The sequence below is a fragment of the Choloepus didactylus genome, chromosome 1, assembly GCF_015220235.1.
Source record: "Choloepus didactylus isolate mChoDid1 chromosome 1, mChoDid1.pri, whole genome shotgun sequence".
In the NCBI taxonomy this organism is placed as follows: Eukaryota; Metazoa; Chordata; class Mammalia; order Pilosa; family Megalonychidae; genus Choloepus; species Choloepus didactylus.
Genome location: NC_051307.1, coordinates 242,793,171 through 242,810,973, shown reverse-complemented (window position 1 = coordinate 242,810,973; position 17,803 = coordinate 242,793,171). Strand labels below are relative to the sequence as shown.

Here is a 17,803-nt window from a genome sequence, read left to right as displayed (position 1 = left end):
TTCTCCATGTCTGTCTGTCCCCCTCCACCACCACCCCCCCCCACCAGCTCTGCAAGGTTCTCAACTCCACGCTCATCACCTGCCCATCCCCTGGGGCCCTGAGCAACGCATCTGCACCCGTGGACTTCTTCATCAACGGGAGGGTCTACACAGACGAGGTGGCCGTGGCCGAGGAGCTGCTGGACCCCGAGGAGGCGCAGCGGGGCAGCAGGTTCCGCCTGGACTACCTCCCAAACCCTCAATTCTCCACGGCCAAGAGGGGAGAAGTGGAATCAAGCACCACCCCCGGGGAGCCACTCACCCTCGTCATCCATGTGAGCACTGACGGGTGCCCAGGTGGGTGGGAGCAAGCAGGGCCCAGCCATGCCCAGGGGCCTCAGCCAGCATCTCCCCTGGCAAGCATCCCCTGCTCTGTGCCCACAGAAGGAACAGGACAGCCTGGGGCTCGAGAGCCACGAGTACCGGATCAAGATAGGCCAGGTGGCCTGCGACATCCAGATCGTCTCGGAGAGAGTCATCCACTGCTCGGTCAACGAGTCCCTGGGCACGGCCGAGGGGCAGCTGCCCATCACCGTGAGTGGGTGGGGCACTGAAGACAGAGGCGAATTCTGGCCCATCTGGCCAGTCCCATGCCCCTTGCCCAGCCCTGCAGAGTTTGCTGAAACTTTTCATGCTTAATTGAAGCAAAGCAGAACTTTACATCTGCATCTGCCAGATGAGTAAATAAGCCCATAAGGACTTAGTGACCTGCTCAAGGCCAGTGATCAGCCCCATCTGGGCGTGAGGGGGGCTAGACTTTGGGGAACTGTAATCCCACTTGCTGTCCCCCATCCCACCCCCTGAGACTTGGCTGCCAGTCACCATTTGAATTCATGGTGGGAAGAGGAGCAGGGCCTGGAGGAGAGGAGAGAGAAAAGTTTTGCACTGTACCTGCTTGCATACCTCCTGGGATGGGGACCTCAGTCCCTCATGGGCAGCATGTACCAGAGCAGGATAGCTCTAACTGGGAATGCTCCCTTTTGCCCCCACCTCAGTTTCAGTTCTACCCTCTGAATCTTTAGACCCCACCTGCTCCCCAGGTCCCAGGAAAATACTTGGGTATGGCTGCTGAGCCTCATGAATTGCCTGTCTCTGGCTCCTCCACTGCTCTTCACAGCCCCCTGTATTGAGTCTTGCCTCTGTGCCAGGCCTGGTCCTAAGGGCCTGACAAGCATCACCGCATTTAACCCTCATAACATTCCCCAGGTGGTGGGTGTAGTTATCTATATGTTACAGATGTAACACCTGAGGCTCAGAGAGGTTAGGTGGCTCACCCAAGACCACACAACTAGCGAGGAGAGCAGCCAAGGTGTAAGTACATCAAGGCTACAGGCCCCTCCCCTCCCCTCCGCACAGATCCGGGTAGGGAACTTCAACCAGACCATCGCCACACTGCAGCTGGGGGGCAGCGAGACTGCCATCATTGTGTCCATCGTCATCTGCAGTGTCCTGCTGCTGCTCTCCGTGGTTGGTAAGAAGCCCCCCTCCCTGTGTCACTTTGGAGGGTGGCTGCTGCCCCACCTCGCCCCTGGCCCCTCTGAGGATTGGCAGATAGGAGAGAAGGCAGCAGGCTGGAGTGACATCTGGAACAAAGGTTTGGAGGTGGGAACAGATTACACTCACCAGAGGTGGGTGAGAGGCATGCCCTGGCTATGGCGCAGGTGCGTCTGGCACGATGGCGGGACGTGCTAGGCCTGGGCTACAGGTCCTGATTGCTGGGCAGAGAGACTTGGAACTTTGTTCTCTGGTCAATAGGGAGCCACTGAAGGTACCTAAGAGAGGGCTGTTAATGGATTAACCTAATGGTTTGATGGGTTATACCACTATAAAGATAGTACTTAAAATAAGGTTATAAACATCATATATTCGGTGTAGCAGAGAAATTTGAACTGTTGTGCATGGCCGATGGGATTGTAAAATGGTGCACTCTCCATTGCTGTGGAATGCTGTGGAAAGCAGTTTGGCACTTCCTCAAAAGGTTAAACATAGATTTATATCATATGACCCAGCAGTTCCACTCCTAGGAATAGATCCAAGAGAACTGACAACATCTGTCCACTCAAAAACTTGTACATGAACTTTTATAGCTGCACTCTTAATAATAGGCAAAAGTGGGGACAGCCCAGCTGTCCATCAGCAGATGAATGGATAAACAAAATATGGTCTACACATAATGATGGAATATTATTCAGCTGTAAAAAAGAATGATGTTCTGATCCATGCCACAACATGGATGAAACTGGAAGACATCATGCTAAGTTAGTTACAAAAAGACAAATACTGTACGATTCCATTTACATGAGATATCTAGAATAAGTAAATTCATAGAGACAGAAAGTGGATTAGAGGTTATCAGGGGCTGGGGAAAGAGAGAATGGGGGCTGACAGTTCGTGGGTCCAGAGTCGTTTTCTGGGGTGATGAAAATGTTCTAAAATTAGATGGTGGTGATGACACAATTCTGTGACTGTGCTAAAAACCATTGAATTGTACACTTGAAATGGAGGAATTATCTGGTATGTGAATTATATCTCATGAATCTGTTTCTAAAAAAGTAATATATGCAATGTAGAAAATGTTCGGGAAAAACCAAGGATGCCACCGGAAGGAAAAAATTCCCATGATCAACACCCTGTATATTATTTTGGTATATTTCCTTCCAATCTGTTTTCTAAGCACGCAAATATGAATATGAATATATACATATCGCAGAGGGGTTTTTATATAATACTGCTTTGTAATCTTTTAAACTTCTTAATTCACAAGTAGCATCTGGTCATTTTGGAAAGAATAGAAAATGGTAAAAAGTGGGAATCTTGATTTTATTGGTCATTCCACCAGCCCCTCTAGGAGTTTTCAGCCCACAGGAAAAACCCACACTCAGTTCTCATGGTAGCCGAGCAGTGGTCTCCCAGCAGGTGACAATAAATGCTTTCTAAAGGGCTTTCATGGCCTGACCCTCCTTTCCACTGCCCACAGCCCTGTTTGTCTTCTGCACCAAGAGTCGTCGGGCTGAGCGCTACTGGCAGAAGACCCTGCTGCAGATGGAGGAGATGGAGTCTCAGATCCGTGAGGAAATCCGCAAAGGTAGTGGCCGGATCCATGGGCCTCAGCTTTCCTATCTGGGGAATGGGTTCACAATCTGCTCACAGCTGCCTACCCGCCCGCCAGGCTTTGCCGAGCTGCAGACGGACATGACGGATCTGACCAAGGAGCTGAATCGCAGCCAAGGCATCCCTTTCCTGGAGTATAAGCACTTTGTGACCCGCACCTTCTTCCCCAAGGTCAGCCCACGCCCATGCCAGCCACCCCGGGGGCTCCTTAACCACCCTGGGCCATGCCAGCCCAGAGTGCGCCTTTGTGGAGATGGGAAAACTCGACAAATGTAGCGTGGGCCCTCTTGAGCAGTGCGAAACCTGTACACCTGCCCACTGCAGCCCTGGCTAGCTGCCCTGGCCTGTGAAGGGCGTAGGGCCCGGTTTCTCTCCCACTCCCCATGTCCCCTGCCAGCCTCTCTTGCCTCTCCGGACCCTTTCCCAGCTATGCTTCTCTGGGTCTCCCCTTTCCACTGGCCTGTGTCCCATCCTGTCCGTTTCCTGCAACTCTGCCCTTTTCCAGGGGCTGCTCTGTCCCCATCCTTTCTGGCCTGCCTGGGGCATTTGTGGCTGGTGGCTTGTGCTGTCCCTCTTGCCCTATCCATGCCGTTCCCTTGATAGCAGCCGAAGAAGCCCTTTTCTGATGACGTCGCTTTTCATGAGCCCCTCCGGTGGCTTTTCCTGGCTCGGGATAAAGCTCAGATCCCACGGGTAGCCCTTCATAGCCTGGTCCCTGCTGGCCTCCCTGCTTCAGTTTCCCCCATTCCCCGGGCTGCTTTTGCTTCCTCTTGAGCCTCGGTCCCTCTTGAATTGCCCCACATTGGCTCATGTTGGCTCCTCTGCTATGTGACCCCCTCTGGGAAGTGCTCTGGAAACACCCCCCCACCCCCCCACTAGAATCCCACAGTCCCCTGGGCTTGGCCCCCTGCCCCTTACTCCTTTTTGTCATTTCTATGTCAGTTTCTCCAAGTAGCGGATCCGAGGGCCAGCAGATGCATGCCAGGGTTGGGGGTGCCTCCAGCTGTGCTGAGACACTGGGGGTCTCCCCTCTACAGTGCTCCTCCCTTTATGAAGAGCGTTATGTGCTGCCCTCCCAGACCCTCAACTCCCAAGGCGGCTCCCCAGTGCCGGAGACCCACCCACTGCTCGGAGAGTGGAAGGTGAGTGCCCCACCCCCCACCCCCTCGCCAGCATACACACTAGAGGGGTGCCTCAGGGAAACCCTGCCCTTCTCTTACCCCATTCTCCAGCTCATCTGATCCATTGATCCCAACCATAGGGAGCTGGGAGATACCCAGCATTGGAGCGTAGTGATACCCATCCCAGGAGGTATCATAAGTGCTGACCCCCAGGCCAGGTACGGAGGAGGGAGGATTGGCCCCCACCCCATAATCCACTTTACCTGCCACTTAAAGAGTGGAAGGTGAGAAGGTCCCACACACAGGATGCTGGGCTACCTCTTGGCACCCTTGCCCATCTCTGGATCATACTGTTCAACTCAACTGAGCCATTGTTCTCAGTTATGGGGAATTGGGAGGCACCTGCTATTGTAAGGTAGTGAGCTCCCCATCCCAGGAGGCATTCAAGCAGCCACTCACCAGTCACAAGCAGTGAACTTCCCACCCCAACTCCTTTTACAGATCCCTGAGAGTTGCCGGCCCAACATGGAAGAGGGTATCAGCCTGTTCTCCTCGCTGCTCAACAACAAGCACTTCCTCATTGTCTTCGTCCATGCACTGGAACAGCAAAAGGACTTTGCAGTGCGTGACAGGTCAGGCTGCAGGAGACTCCCGGGGAAGGAGCAGGGGCCCAGCCCAGACTACACAGCCGGGCCTCTGGGTGCTGAAGGCGTGGGTTCACAGGCACGGCTGGGGCCATGGGAGTTAGCAAAGGCCCCACTCACCCAGCCAGCAGGGTGCCACCCCCACCATCCCATGGCCGCCCTCTCGCCAGATCTCAGGGACGAGGTTGGAGGCCCCTGGCTCCAAGCTCACCAGGTGGCAGGGCCCGTGTTGCGCTGGTGCCAAGGCTGCCCATCCCCACCCCACCCCACCCCCAGGTGCAACCTGGCGTCCCTGCTGACCATCGCGCTCCACGGCAAGCTCGAGTACTACACGGGCATCATGAAAGAGCTGCTGGTGGACCTCATCGACGCCTCGGCCTCCAAGAACCCCAAGCTCATGCTGCGGCGCACGGAGTCCGTGGTGGAGAAGATGCTCACCAACTGGATGTCCATCTGCATGTACAGCTGCCTGCGGGTAAGGTCCCAGCAGCTGCCACCACCGCCACCTCCCAGGTCACCTTCAATTGATCCAAATTCATTTTATCCTTCTGCCAACCCACCCGCCAGGAGGGATTACCATGCTCTTTGTGCAGATGTGCAGAGATAGGCTCAGAGAGCAGCCTGCGCTGCTGGGGAGAAGAGGCTAGACCCATTAGCCCGACAGGAAAACTGAGGCTCAGAGATGGCCTGGCTTCCTGCGAGGGTGCAGAGGCTGCATGGGGGCCTTGTTCCTAGAGGTTGTTTATTCAGTCAGCAAATGCTCTCCAGTGTGTCTAGGGGCCACTGCTCTGGGTTCAGATTAATCAGAGCCAGGCCCAGCCATTGAGCTGCATGTTCCAGCCTTAGGGAGACACGTGTGGAAACAGAAATTAAACTACTGGGTGACAGATGCCAGACCTGGCCGAGGGCTCAGGGTGTCTTCCTGGAGCAGGAACTGAAGGGTTAGTGGGAACAAGTCAGGTGAAGAGTTGGGTAGGGAGGGCAAGAGTCTTTCTGATGAGAGATGAGGCTGGAGAGGGCTATGGAGCCAGTGGTAAGGGCCATCAGAGCTTTGCTGCAGAACAGAGGTCACTCAGGCCCTGGTCCTGTCCCACCGCCCTGCAGTGACAAAGGCCTGGCTGGAGCCTTGTCTTTGGCAAAAACCGGCTGTGTGTCGTTGGGCAAGTCATTGCCCTCTCTGGGCTCGGCTTCCTTCTCTGTCAGATGGGACCTTAGCCTCTGGGCTTGGGGCTTGTGAGGGTCCAGGTAGCCTGGGGGAACAGGGAAGTGGAGTGGGCTGGAAGCTGGGTCTGGGGACTGGCACAATGGGGAGGGTCGGGCTGTGAAGGGGACCACAGGGGCATGGACTGTGGCCCCGGCTCCCCTGGCTTCCTCTGTGTGACCTCAGTCCCCCGTCTTCTCTGACCCTCTGTTTCTTCTTCCAAAACAGGGAGCATCAATGGCTCCCACCCCCTAGACTTGGAGGATTGGATTGGGAACAAGGGCTGGTGTGCTGTTTCATCAGTACTGCCCAGTCTACCTGACGCTGTTTAGTATTTCATGTTTTCTTTATGTCAGTTCACCATTTTTACCTAAGTGTCCACCACAGGGTTGCTTGTCATAACCCAACCTGTGGGTTCCAGCCTGTTCTTTATGAAACAGGGAGATGGCCCAGGGCAGGAGCATTTGAGATCCCTGGCTTGAGACAGGCAGGCTGCGTTTGGGTTATCTGAGACAGCGTCTGTATTTCGGTTCTCCCTGAGCTCACCTGGGAGGCACTGAGTTAGCAGAATATGTCATGGACTTGGGAGCCAGCCAGATCCTCCCTCAGTCCTAGCTGGGTGATCCTGGGCAGGGTGCTTGCCCTCTCTGAGCCTCAGCAGTGTCATCTACACAATGAGGATGATACCTGGTATCTGGAAGGGTGGTTGGGATGAATGTACCTGCCCACAGCTAGTGGCATTTAATAAACAGGAGCTTAGAGGCCGTGGGGGTGGGGCACTTGGCAGCTACGGTGGTGCTGGGCAGAAGAGGACAGGGGCGGGGCACAGAGTGGCCAGAGGCTTGGGGAGTGGGAACTGGGGGTGGGGGCGGGCAGGCAAGGAGATCCTGAGGGGCTGGGCTGGGCAAACTGGGCCTGAGCCCCTTCTAGCCTGCTGCCCGCCCTAGGAGACGGTCGGAGAGCCATTCTTCCTGCTGCTGTGTGCCATCAAGCAGCAAATCAACAAGGGCTCCATCGACGCCATTACCGGCAAGGCCCGCTACACGCTCAATGAGGAGTGGCTGCTGCGGGAGAACATCGAGGCCAAGCCCCGGGTGAGTCACGGACAGAACGGGTGGGTGGGCGGACAGTTTCTGGATGGACCTGGCTGCCAGTGTGGACCCTGCCCTTTGCTGGGCCCGTGCCTCCATGGTCAGTACTGCTGGTGGTTTGCTGACCCTCTCCTGCTCTCTCTCGCGCAGAACCTGAACGTGTCCTTCCAGGGCTGCGGCATGGACTCCCTGAGCGTGCGGGCCATGGACACCGACACGCTGACCCAGGTGAAGGAGAAGATCCTGGAGGCCTTCTGCAAGAACGTGCCCTACTCCCAGTGGCCGCGGGCGGAAGATGTTGACCTCGGTGGGCAGGGGCGGGACGGGCACATCTTGTCTGGCTGCTTCTGCAGGGGCTTCTTACATTCAGCACGTGGGCATGACTAGCGGCGCTGGGGACGTGACTTGGATGAGGGGCTTCCATTCTGGCGGGGAGGCAAGTCCTGGACAGCGTGAGCAAGCTGCGGGCAATAGCAAAAAATGTTCAGTGCAGGCTTACCAAAGGAGGGGGACATCAGAGTGGGTTTTGAAGGGTGCATAGGAGTTTTCATTAGGTCAGGAAGCTGAGATGATTCATTCCTGTGGTCACAGGCATCTTCTGAGCACTGTGTTCTAGACCTGGGGACGTAATGGGGAACAGGCAGGCCCGTTGACTGACCTTAGCAAGTAGGAGACTTCAGGTGGCTCACTGGGGCTGGTATTCAGGGGTCAGGATGGGACTGGGCAGGTGTTCAATCTCCCAGAGCCTTGAAGGGCAGAGTAGGACACTTGGGCTTTTTCTTGAGGATGGTGGGGAGCCATGGGAGGTATGGATCCCCGTTCACACGTGCTACTTTTTCAGCAACAAGATTCACATTCCTGAAGTTGGGGACATTTCCAGAGCTCCTGGTCTGTGCCAGCCACATCCTGGGCTCTTTGGTGCCTTCACTTTGTGCCCTCAACACCCTCTCCCACCTAGCTCTTTGTCCTCCTCCCCATTTCTCAGACTGGGAAATAAAGGTTCAGAGAGAGGCACAGTTCAGAGAGCAAAGGCCCCGGGCCCTGGGGCCCAGGCTGGTCCCTGCCTGTGGCCCTGACGCCCCCATCCCCCACTTCTTGCTCCCCCCTACCCCCAGAGTGGTTTGCCTCGAGTACGCAGAGCTACATCCTGCGGGACCTGGACGACACCTCGATCATGGAGGACGGCCGCAAGAAGCTCAACACGCTGGCCCACTACAAGGTGCAGCCCCCTCACCCACCTCCCCACCTACCCCGGCCACTCCCACCCACCCCTTGTCAGACGTCTGACCTCAGCCTCCCCCTTCCCACCAGATCCCTGAAGGTGCCTCCCTGGCCATGAGCCTCACAGACAAGAAGGACAACACACTGGGCCGAGGTAGCAGCGGGGGACATGGGGAAGGGGTCTAGGCCGGCACGGCAGGGGGGCAACCTCCACCAGGAGCCTGGCTGCTTCTGAGTAGCCCCAGTGGGGAAACTGAGGCTCCAGAAGGACAGGGCTGGGCCACAGCTGTGGTGTCTTTGGTGGGGAAGCCGGGACAGGCCCCTCTGACCCAGTATTGCTTGGCAGGGCCTATGCCAGGCCTCCTCAAGCCGCTTTCCTGCGGGCAGCCAGAACGAGGCCCCGGGAGGGCAGGATGTGGTTTTTTGAGGGTCTGGGCAGCCGCCAGGCCAGATGGGAAGGCTGGAGTGCCGACTGGGGCTCTTTGCTGGGTCCCTGCCTTAAGTACCCCCTCCCCTTCCCCACTCACCTGATGCCACGGGCCTAGCTGCCCACGGCTGGCCTGGGCTCCTGTGCGTCTTCAGGCTTCCTCCTGAGGTTGGGAGCGGAGTCTGGAGTCTGTCCAGCAGCCTCTGGGGCTCGGGGTTGGCAGGAACTCCGGGCTGGAGTGGGGCAGGGATGAGGGCAGCCACCCCTGCCCGGCTCCGTCAGCCTCTCCCTCCCGTTCTCTGCCTGCCTGTCTCTGTCCGTCTGTCTGCCGCCTCCTCTCCTTGTATGTGTTTCTTTCTCTGCATCTCTCTCCCCCTGCTCTCTCATGTTTATTTATTGTGTGTTTTTCTTCACAGTGAAAGATTTGGACACGGAGAAGTATTTCCATTTGGTGAGTGCCCGGCGTCCAGCCCCGTGCTGGGTGCGGCCTCGGACTCCTGCCCTGGGCCTCTGGGAAAAGTGCTCCCAGACCCTGGGAAAAGCTGGCAGAGGGTGGTGGAGAGGGAGCTCCCCCCTGTGACCCCACAAGGCATGTGCAGAGCCAGTGCCCCTGGGCTGAGGGGCAGGACCTCCAGGGGTGGGCTGAGGCTGGCACAGGCCCTGAACCCTGCCCCCTGGCTCCCAGGTTCTGCCCACGGATGAGCTGGTGGAGCCCAAGAAGTCCCACCGGCAGAGCCACCGCAAGAAGGTTCTCCCGGAGATCTACCTGACCCGCTTGCTGTCCACCAAGGTGGGCGTGACCTCAGTTTCCCCTCCATGCCCTGTGTCTGGGAGGCTGGCATCTGCACCCATGCTTGGGGGAGAGTGGTAGGTGGGCTTTTCCTGTTACCCCCATGGAACTGAATGGGCACCCAGGTCAAGAAGCGAAGGATTTGGTATCCTACCTGAGTTGGGATTGGCTGACAGTGATGAAGGGTGCCTGATGACAACTGCTGTGTTAGCTCCTGTAGCAGAGAGAGGTGGGGTCCCAGAGTGATGCCCCAAGGTCATGCAGTACCTAAAGCAGAGGACAGCACCCCAGAAGCCATGCCCCAGATGCACCACTTCCCAGCTCTGTGCCCTGGTTTCATGAACCCATTTCACAGACATGAGAACAGAGGCCCAGAGAGGTTAGGTGACCAGCCTGGTGCCACACAGCATTCCCATCCACCAGCCTGAGGCCCCAGGGGATGCCCACCCACCTTCCATGCCCCAGCCCTGGGCTGACGGTGGCCACCGCGCTCCTTCAGGGCACGCTGCAGAAGTTTCTGGATGACCTGTTCAAGGCCATTCTGAGCATCCGCGAGGACAAGCCCCCGCTGGCCGTCAAGTACTTCTTCGACTTCCTGGAGGAGCAGGCCGAGAAGAGGGGCGTCTCAGACCCTGACACGCTGCACATCTGGAAGACCAACAGGTGGCGGGTGCAAGGCAGGGTGGGGAGGGCTGTACAGACTTCCACTGTATCACTGGCATTAAGAGTCAGCCACTCAGACCACCTGCCAGGGTTCAGTCCTTACTCCGCTGCTTCCCTACTGTGTGACTTTGGGTGAGTGACTTAATCTCTCTGTGCCTCAGTTTCCTCAGCTGTGAAACCAGGGCAGTAAAAATAACCTACTTTAATTGTGACGATTAACCAGAAGGGTGCCTGGTATCCAGTGAGTGCTGTGTAAGTGTGGCCCACCATCAGTCCCCACCCTCCCCAACCCCCACCCCCTGGGGCAGGCACAGTCAGCTCCATTTCACAGACAAAGAAACCAAGGCTGATGGAGAAGCCACGCCTGCCCAAGATCACGCAGCACGTCTTGTGGCAGAGCCGGAAACTAATCCACATTATCTCACTCCCACCCCCCAAGTTTGTAGCCCCCCCCGGGAGGCACCTCTTAGCTTTTTGGGATCACAGACCTCACCAAAAAAAGTTGTTGAAAGACTTGTGACTTTCAGAAAAAAATGCCCACAGGCCCAGAAGTTTCTGCGCAGTTGCAGGGGCTTCTCAGAGCTCTGGGGGTCCATACCCCGGGGCTGCCAATTCTCTTGCATGGCTGGGGTGGGGCCTGGGAGGGGGTCCCCAACCCTCTCTGGTCACCTGAGGACAAGGCCAAGGATCCAAGTCCCACCCTCCCAGCCCTAACACCAGCAAATGGTGGATTTTCTGCCGTGCAAGGGTTGGAGGAGGAGCCGTGGGTGCCTAATGGGAACCAGGACCTGGCTGGAGGGTCCTGCGTGACAGCCAGGGAGCCTTGTGGGAGTGGAGGGCCAGGCAGCGAGGCAGCCTCTTGCCCATAGGCCTCTTGCAGCTCCTGCCCAGTTATGCTCCAGAGACGCAGCTCCCAGCCCTCGGCTACCCCCTCGGCCAGAGGGTCATCAGCTCCCTTTGGCTGAAGTTCCCAGAGGTTTTGTCTTGTGAGGAGGCTCCACTGGCCCTCAGGGGCCAAGGCCTGCCCTGTCCCAGGCCTGCCTGCTGCACCCTCCTGCCTGCCCCTGTCCCAGGCCACCCTCAGGGCTCACCTCTCTCCACCTCCTGCTTCTACAGCCTGCCTCTCCGCTTCTGGGTGAACATCCTGAAAAACCCGCAGTTCGTCTTTGACATTGATAAGACTGACCACATCGACGCCTGCCTCTCGGTCATCGCCCAGGCCTTCATCGACGCCTGCTCCATCTCTGACCTGCAGCTGGGCAAGGTGAGCTGCTCCTGGGGCAGGCAGGGCCCGAGAGGATGGGGCCGAGGGGGTGTTGGGGTGGGACTGACCCACCCTCAGCTCGGGGAGAAGTGGGAAGAGTGGGGTCGTCCAGACAGAGGAAGACACCCAGAGACTGGCACCTACAGTCACCGAGGACCTACCTCACCTGCCTCAGGTGTGTGTCTGCACCAGTGCAAAAACTTAGGCTGTAGAGCCAGGCCTGGGGAAGCCGGTGTGGCCATGGAAAACCTGCTTGGGCAGGCAGCAGCGTGTCTCAGAAGCAGGTGGGACTCCAGCTGGCACATTCTAATGCACGAGAGCCACACAAGGGGGACATTCGGTAACAGGGTGGGCCGAGAATGGAAGAGATGACCAAGACACAGGCCCTGAACCCTGAGGGGCATCTGTCTGAGGCAAGAGAACCCTGCTGGCTTTAGAGGGGGGAGAGGAAGGAAGGGTGTTCCAGGCAGAAGGAACAGCCTTGGCTCAGGCAGGAGCTCTGAGGGAGCCCGGGTTGTGGAGAGCATTCAGGGAGATTGACCCTGCAGAGCTGGCCCTCAGGGGTTGGGGTGGGGGGAGCACGGCCCTGCCGTCTTAGCCTGTGGATTTCAGACACGAGGCACTAGAAAGTGCTGTCACTTCTCCCAGGCCAGAGGCTCGTGACAGACAAAGAAAGGGGAGTGTCCCTGGCCCGTTTAGCTTTGGGGCATTAGAAACATGTGGTGGGAAAGATTCCACTGAGCCGGCAACCAGGCTTCCCGAAATCTTAGCCACCAACTCCCATAACCCGAAGCAGGGATGTCCACACCGCAGCCTGTCGGAGGCAAAGAGCTGGCGCTGAGCCCATGCACATTTTCTCCTGAAGGAAGGCGCTCTCTCTCTTCTGGTCATCACCCCGCCAGGCCCATGAAAAATAGGGCAGGGGATGGATGTGAAGGACAGTGGAGGGAGGGACCTCTGGTCTGAAGCCAGCAGAGTGGGGACATTCAGGGATGGACCTCGGGAGCCCAATAATTCAGCAGTTCATGTGGCTGGAGGGACGAGGGCTCCTCTAGAAATAGAAAACCTGTCCCTGTCCGCACCTGCCAGGTAATGGCTGTCCCTCTCCCCCACCCAGGATTCACCAACCAACAAGCTCCTCTATGCCAAGGAGATTCCCGAGTACCGGAAAATCGTGCAGCGCTACTACAAGCAGATCCACGACATGACCCCTCTCAGCGAGCAGGAGATGAACGCCCACCTGGCCGAGGAGTCGCGGGTGTGGGCGCTGGGCCCAGCAGACCCTGTCCCCGTGGGGTCCTCAGGCCTCGGGGGGTGGGGCTGGGCATCCAGGGCCCCTTGCATAGCTGCCCCAGCAAACCACAGAGCTGGGAGGCACACGGGGCATTCCCCAGAGACCCCAGCTCGCCGTCTTGTTCACCTGCAACTTTTCTCAATATTTTTCCCCAGGGACCAGTGGGTGGGGGCAGGAGTACTTCCCAGAGTGGGGAGAAGTTCTGAATTTAGGGTCCATGCACCAGGGCTGGCAAGGGTCTGTTTATTTCCCTGTGCCGCGATGGAGGGTTTTATCTTGTACCAGCCGGCTGCTCTTGCTGGGGCTGAGTCCTCTTTTGCCCACCTCCTGCCTTCTCTTTTCTCTTAGAAATACCAGAACGAGTTCAACACTAACGTGGCCATGGCGGAGATTTACAAATACGCCAAGAGGTATCGCCCTCAGGTGAGAGCCCTACAGCCTGAGGCTTCTGGGCCCTGGGCCCCAGTTTCCCCCCCCTTAGCCCTGCCTACCTCCATTTTGCTCAGAAAAACCCCAAGGGGAAGTTTCCCCATCGAACTTTCCAGAAGCCAGAAACATTTGCACTTACAGGGCTGATTTCTCATGGTGGGAGCTCATCCAGGCTTTGTGTTCTCTGCCCAGGATCTAAGGGGGAGACTGGGAGGGCAGGCGTGGGGGTGAGCATGAGGCCCAGCCAGTCCCTCTGCTCCCCCAGATCATGGCAGCCCTCGAGGCAAACCCCACAGCGCGGAGGACGCAGCTACAGCACAAGTTTGAGCAGGTGGTGGCCTTGATGGAGGACAACATCTACGAGTGCTACAGCGAGGCCTGAGGCAGCCTGGGGGAGAGGGCCACCCTCGGTTCACTCCCAATGCCACCGACTCAGCCAGGGAACAACTGAGAGGGGACGGCTGGGGGGCGACGAGGGGCTTTTCTGAGCCAGGCAGAGGAGCCCCCCTTCTGCACCTCCAACCCCTCCTGCCTGCCCCAGACCCTCTATCTGGGCATGGGGGGCCTCGAATGCCACCACCAGTCCCTGGTAAACCCCTCTCACCCCCCTCTCCAAGCAAGTGCACCTGGACTGTTCTGCCAGCCATGAGGGACCCCTACCCCAGGAAGAAGAGCCCAGCACAAATGGGGGACGGGCCCCAGGCTGCCAACCAGAAACACTACCTCATCCATATGGCCCGGGGAGGCCTCCTCAAACCAGTCCTCCATTGCTTTCTGCTTCCACCACCAAAAAGTCGCCTCCATTTCCCTTCCTGGCACCAGGAAGTTTCCGGCGGCCTCAAAGTTTGGCCCCTCAAGCGGCCTGGGGTACAGTGGGCAGTGCCCACCGCCCAGGGGGAGTCTGGGGGGCTTTCCCACAAGCTGGGGCAGGAGGAGGGAGGAGGAAAGGAACTTGGAGCCTCCAGAAAGGAGTGGGGTGGAGGCTGAGGGAGAGGGGCACGGGTGGGTGCAGGGGAATTCCAGGTCCCGAGGGAGGGGAGAGGGGTCGACAGGCACAAGGCTGTAGCTGAGCTACTTGATCTTGCTGGAAGTGTTTCTAAAGATAGCACCACTTTTTTGTGTTTTTTGTTTAAAAAAAAAAAAAGCTTTTATATATTAAAAAACTTATCACGCGCCAACTGTGAATAGCTGCCGCTCCCGCGGAGGCCCCTAGGGAGGGGTCCCAAGGGGCTCCCAATGCAACACTGGAAATGACTCTTCCAGAGAACAGGGCAGGCTGGTGGAGACCCCCCTGCAACACCCTGAGAAAATCGCCCCCTCTGTTCCTGTCAGAAGGGACCCCCTGGCTGGCCGGACCATCCAGCCCCGCAGAGCCGGCCAGCGCGGGGGCTGGGCTGGAAGGGGATGGCCGGGACTCTGGAAACTTCTTTATAATAAAAGCCTGATGTGAAAACTTGCTGTGGGTTTCAGCCTTTATCCTGGCAAAGGGGGGGGTGTGGAGAGTGGGTCAGCAGGGGCGGGGGAAAGAGTGGGTCAGCGGAGGGAGGTGTGGAGAGTGGGTCAGTGGAGGGGGGTGTGGAGAGTGGGTCAGTGGGGGGGTGTGGAGAGCGGGTCAGTGGAGGGGGGTGTGGAGAGCGGGTCAGTGGGGGGGGTGTGGAGAGTGGGTCAGTGGGGGGTGTGGAGAGTGGGTCAGTGGGGGGGGTGTGGAGAGTGGATCAGTGGGGGGGTGTGGAGAGTGGATCAGTGGGGGGGTGGAGAGTGGGTCAGTGGAGGGGGGTGTGGAGAGCGGGTCAGTGGGGGGGGTGGAGAGCGGGTCAGTGGAGGGGGGTGTGGAGAGCGGGTCAGTGGGGGGGGGTGTGGAGAGCGGGTCAGTGGGGGGGGTGTGGAGAGCGGGTCAGTGGGGGGGGGTGGAGAGCGGGTCAGTGGAGGGGGGTGTGGAGAGCGGGTCAGTGGGGGGGGTGTGGAGAGTGGGTCAGCAGGGGCGGGGGAAAGAGTGGGTCAGCGGAGGGAGGTGTGGAGAGTGGGTCAGTGGAGGGGGGTGTGGAGAGCGGGTCAGTGGGGGGGTGTGGAGAGCGGGTCAGTGGGGGGGGTGTGGAGAGCGGGTCAGTGGGGGGGGTGTGGAGAGCGGGTCAGTGGGGGGGGTGGAGAGCGGGTCAGTGGGGGGGGGTGGAGAGCGGGTCAGTGGAGGGGGGTGTGGAGAGCGGGTCAGTGGGGGGGTGTGGAGAGCGGGTCAGTGGAGGGGGGTGTGGAGAGCGGGTCAGCAGGGGGGGGGTGTGGAGAGTGGGTCAGCAGGGGCGGGGGAAAGAGTGGGTCAGCGGAGGGAGGTGTGGAGAGTGGGTCAGTGGAGGGGGGTGTGGAGAGTGGGTCAGTGGGGGGGTGTGGAGAGCGGGTCAGTGGAGGGGGGTGTGGAGAGCGGGTCAGTGGGGGGGGGTGTGGAGAGCGGGTCAGTGGGGGGGGTGTGGAGAGCGGGTCAGTGGGGGGGGGTGGAGAGCGGGTCAGTGGGGGGGGTGGAGAGCGGGTCAGTGGAGGGGGGTGTGGAGAGCGGGTCAGTGGGGGGGTGTGGAGAGCGGGTCAGTGGAGGGGGGTGTGGAGAGCGGGTCAGTGGGGGGGGTGTGGAGAGTGGGTCAGTGGGGGGTGTGGAGAGTGGGTCAGTGGGGGGGGTGTGGAGAGTGGGTCAGTGGGGGGGTGTGGAGAGTGGATCAGTGGGGGGGTGGAGAGTGGGTCAGTGGAGGGGGGTGTGGAGAGTGGGTCAGTGGGGGGGGTGTGGAGAGCGGGTCAGTGGAGGGGGGTGTGGAGAGCGGGTCAGTGGGGGGTGTGGAGAGGGTCAGTGGGGGGGGTGTGGAGAGTGGGTCAGTGGGGGTGTGTGTGCAGAGCGGGTCTGTGGGGGTGGGGTCGGATGGGGTGGGTGTGGGTGGGCTGGGGCGTGGATGCAGTTTCTTCTCATCCGTGGCGGGCTGCGGGCTTGCCCGGGTCGCTGCTGCCCTTTGCTGGCTTCACCCCAGGAAGGGGTCCCCGCAGCCGTGCGGACCCCGCTCCTAACCTCATTAATCTTTAGAACAAGCCTGTGTCCCAGCCCTAGGGGCTACCAACAACGGGGTTGTATAAAGCAACAGAAATTTGTCTCACAGTTTTGGAGGCCGGAACTCCCAAATCGAGTGTCAGCGGGGCCGCGCTCCCTTGGAAGTGTCTCCTGGCGCGGGGGGTTACCGCCAGGCCTGGGCGCGCCTTGGCTCGTGGCACAGTCGCCCCAGTTTCTGCCTCGGCGGCATTCTCGTGCCCTGCTCCCGTGAGTCCGTCGGCGTCTCTTCCCCCCGCCCGCATCTAAATTAATTAATTTCATCTGCAAAGACCCTGGTTCCAAATAAGGCTACATTCACAGGTGCCACGGCTTAGGCCTGCAGCTAGCCTTTCGGGAGACACAACTCAACCCATCACAGCCTGCGAGGAAAGTAATTTTATCCCCATTTTACAGATGGACAAACTGAGTCTCCAGACCGTTGAGGTTCCTTCCCAGGTCACACAGCCAGGGAGTGGCAACCTGGAGACTCAAAGTAGGTCTCACAGACCAACTCCTTTCTCTGTTCCATGCTTTCTCCAGTCCAGGGTCTCCCACTGCAGCTCCCCCTCCCCAAAATGGGGAGGTCAAAGGTGACCACCCTAGAAAAGGAACTGATTTTTTTTTTACAGGCTTGCCCCAATGTCTTGTTCATCTTGAAAAATATAACCCATTTTGCAGAGAGGGAACAATCAGTTTCCCTGAGGTCAGTAACTGACCCAGGCGCTGTTCACAAAAGAGCAGGCTTTTCTGCCCACAGCATCTGGATTTTCCACACCACAACCCACGTGGACAGTGGACCTGGCTTGGGGTTAGCAAATAAACAACACAACCCTCAGCCCACCCAGCAGGATCCGGACCTGACCGGGGGGTGAGGCTTACCCTCTCCTCTCCTTCCTCCAACCCCCCCCAGGAAAAGGTCACTGGAGAGCCCATCTAAAAATTAAAAGCAACCCAAATTAATCCCCCCACTCCTTATGAAGGAAAAATAAATACATAAATATTTATCCAGAGTATGAACTGGGGCCAAAAAAAAATATATATATATGCATACAATTTAAACAAAATCCCACAAACACCAGTTCTAGAATTAGTGAGAACAGAAAAGCAAGAGAAAAAGTAAACAATCTTTAGTTTTAAAAATAGCCTTTTCCTGAAGTGGCTTCTGGGTGGGGGAAGATTATTTGTTGTCTTTCACATTTGTGAAAGACATTGATTTTTTATTAAGCAAGAAGATACTCTTAAGATTTAAGTGACCATCACTTTTGATTGGGTATTTGGGGTTTTGGATTTTTGGTGTGATTCTAGGACAAATGCATGCTTTCTAGAGAAAGGTCAGGAAGTACAAAAAAGCACGAAGAAAATAAAAGCACCCCTACCCTTTCCTTCAGAGAACGCCATTCCACATCTTGTGCTAGCATGGAGTGGGGGTGTGGCGGGAGGGGGCTGGTGA

At 57.9% G+C, this 17,803-nt stretch overlaps 1 protein-coding gene across 1 annotated transcript in view; it reads left to right on the top strand.

Moving 5' to 3' along the window:
- Nucleotides 1-14,751, top strand: part of PLXND1 (plexin D1) — a 52,466-nt gene extending 37,715 nt beyond the window's left edge. The window contains exons 18-36 of the mRNA XM_037802540.1: nt 48-314; nt 424-573; nt 1,396-1,510; nt 3,017-3,124; nt 3,209-3,321; nt 4,188-4,292; nt 4,773-4,903; nt 5,192-5,390; nt 7,064-7,210; nt 7,358-7,514; nt 8,323-8,426; nt 8,519-8,582; nt 9,272-9,306; nt 9,541-9,645; nt 10,145-10,308; nt 11,425-11,572; nt 12,690-12,830; nt 13,215-13,289; nt 13,561-14,751. Of these exons, the coding sequence (XP_037658468.1) occupies nt 48-314; nt 424-573; nt 1,396-1,510; nt 3,017-3,124; nt 3,209-3,321; nt 4,188-4,292; nt 4,773-4,903; nt 5,192-5,390; nt 7,064-7,210; nt 7,358-7,514; nt 8,323-8,426; nt 8,519-8,582; nt 9,272-9,306; nt 9,541-9,645; nt 10,145-10,308; nt 11,425-11,572; nt 12,690-12,830; nt 13,215-13,289; nt 13,561-13,677 (2,445 nt within the window). The 3' untranslated portion in view covers nt 13,678-14,751. The remainder of the gene's footprint in view (nt 1-47; nt 315-423; nt 574-1,395; nt 1,511-3,016; nt 3,125-3,208; nt 3,322-4,187; nt 4,293-4,772; nt 4,904-5,191; nt 5,391-7,063; nt 7,211-7,357; nt 7,515-8,322; nt 8,427-8,518; nt 8,583-9,271; nt 9,307-9,540; nt 9,646-10,144; nt 10,309-11,424; nt 11,573-12,689; nt 12,831-13,214; nt 13,290-13,560) is intronic.
- Nucleotides 14,752-17,803: the final 3,052 nt, after the last annotated feature.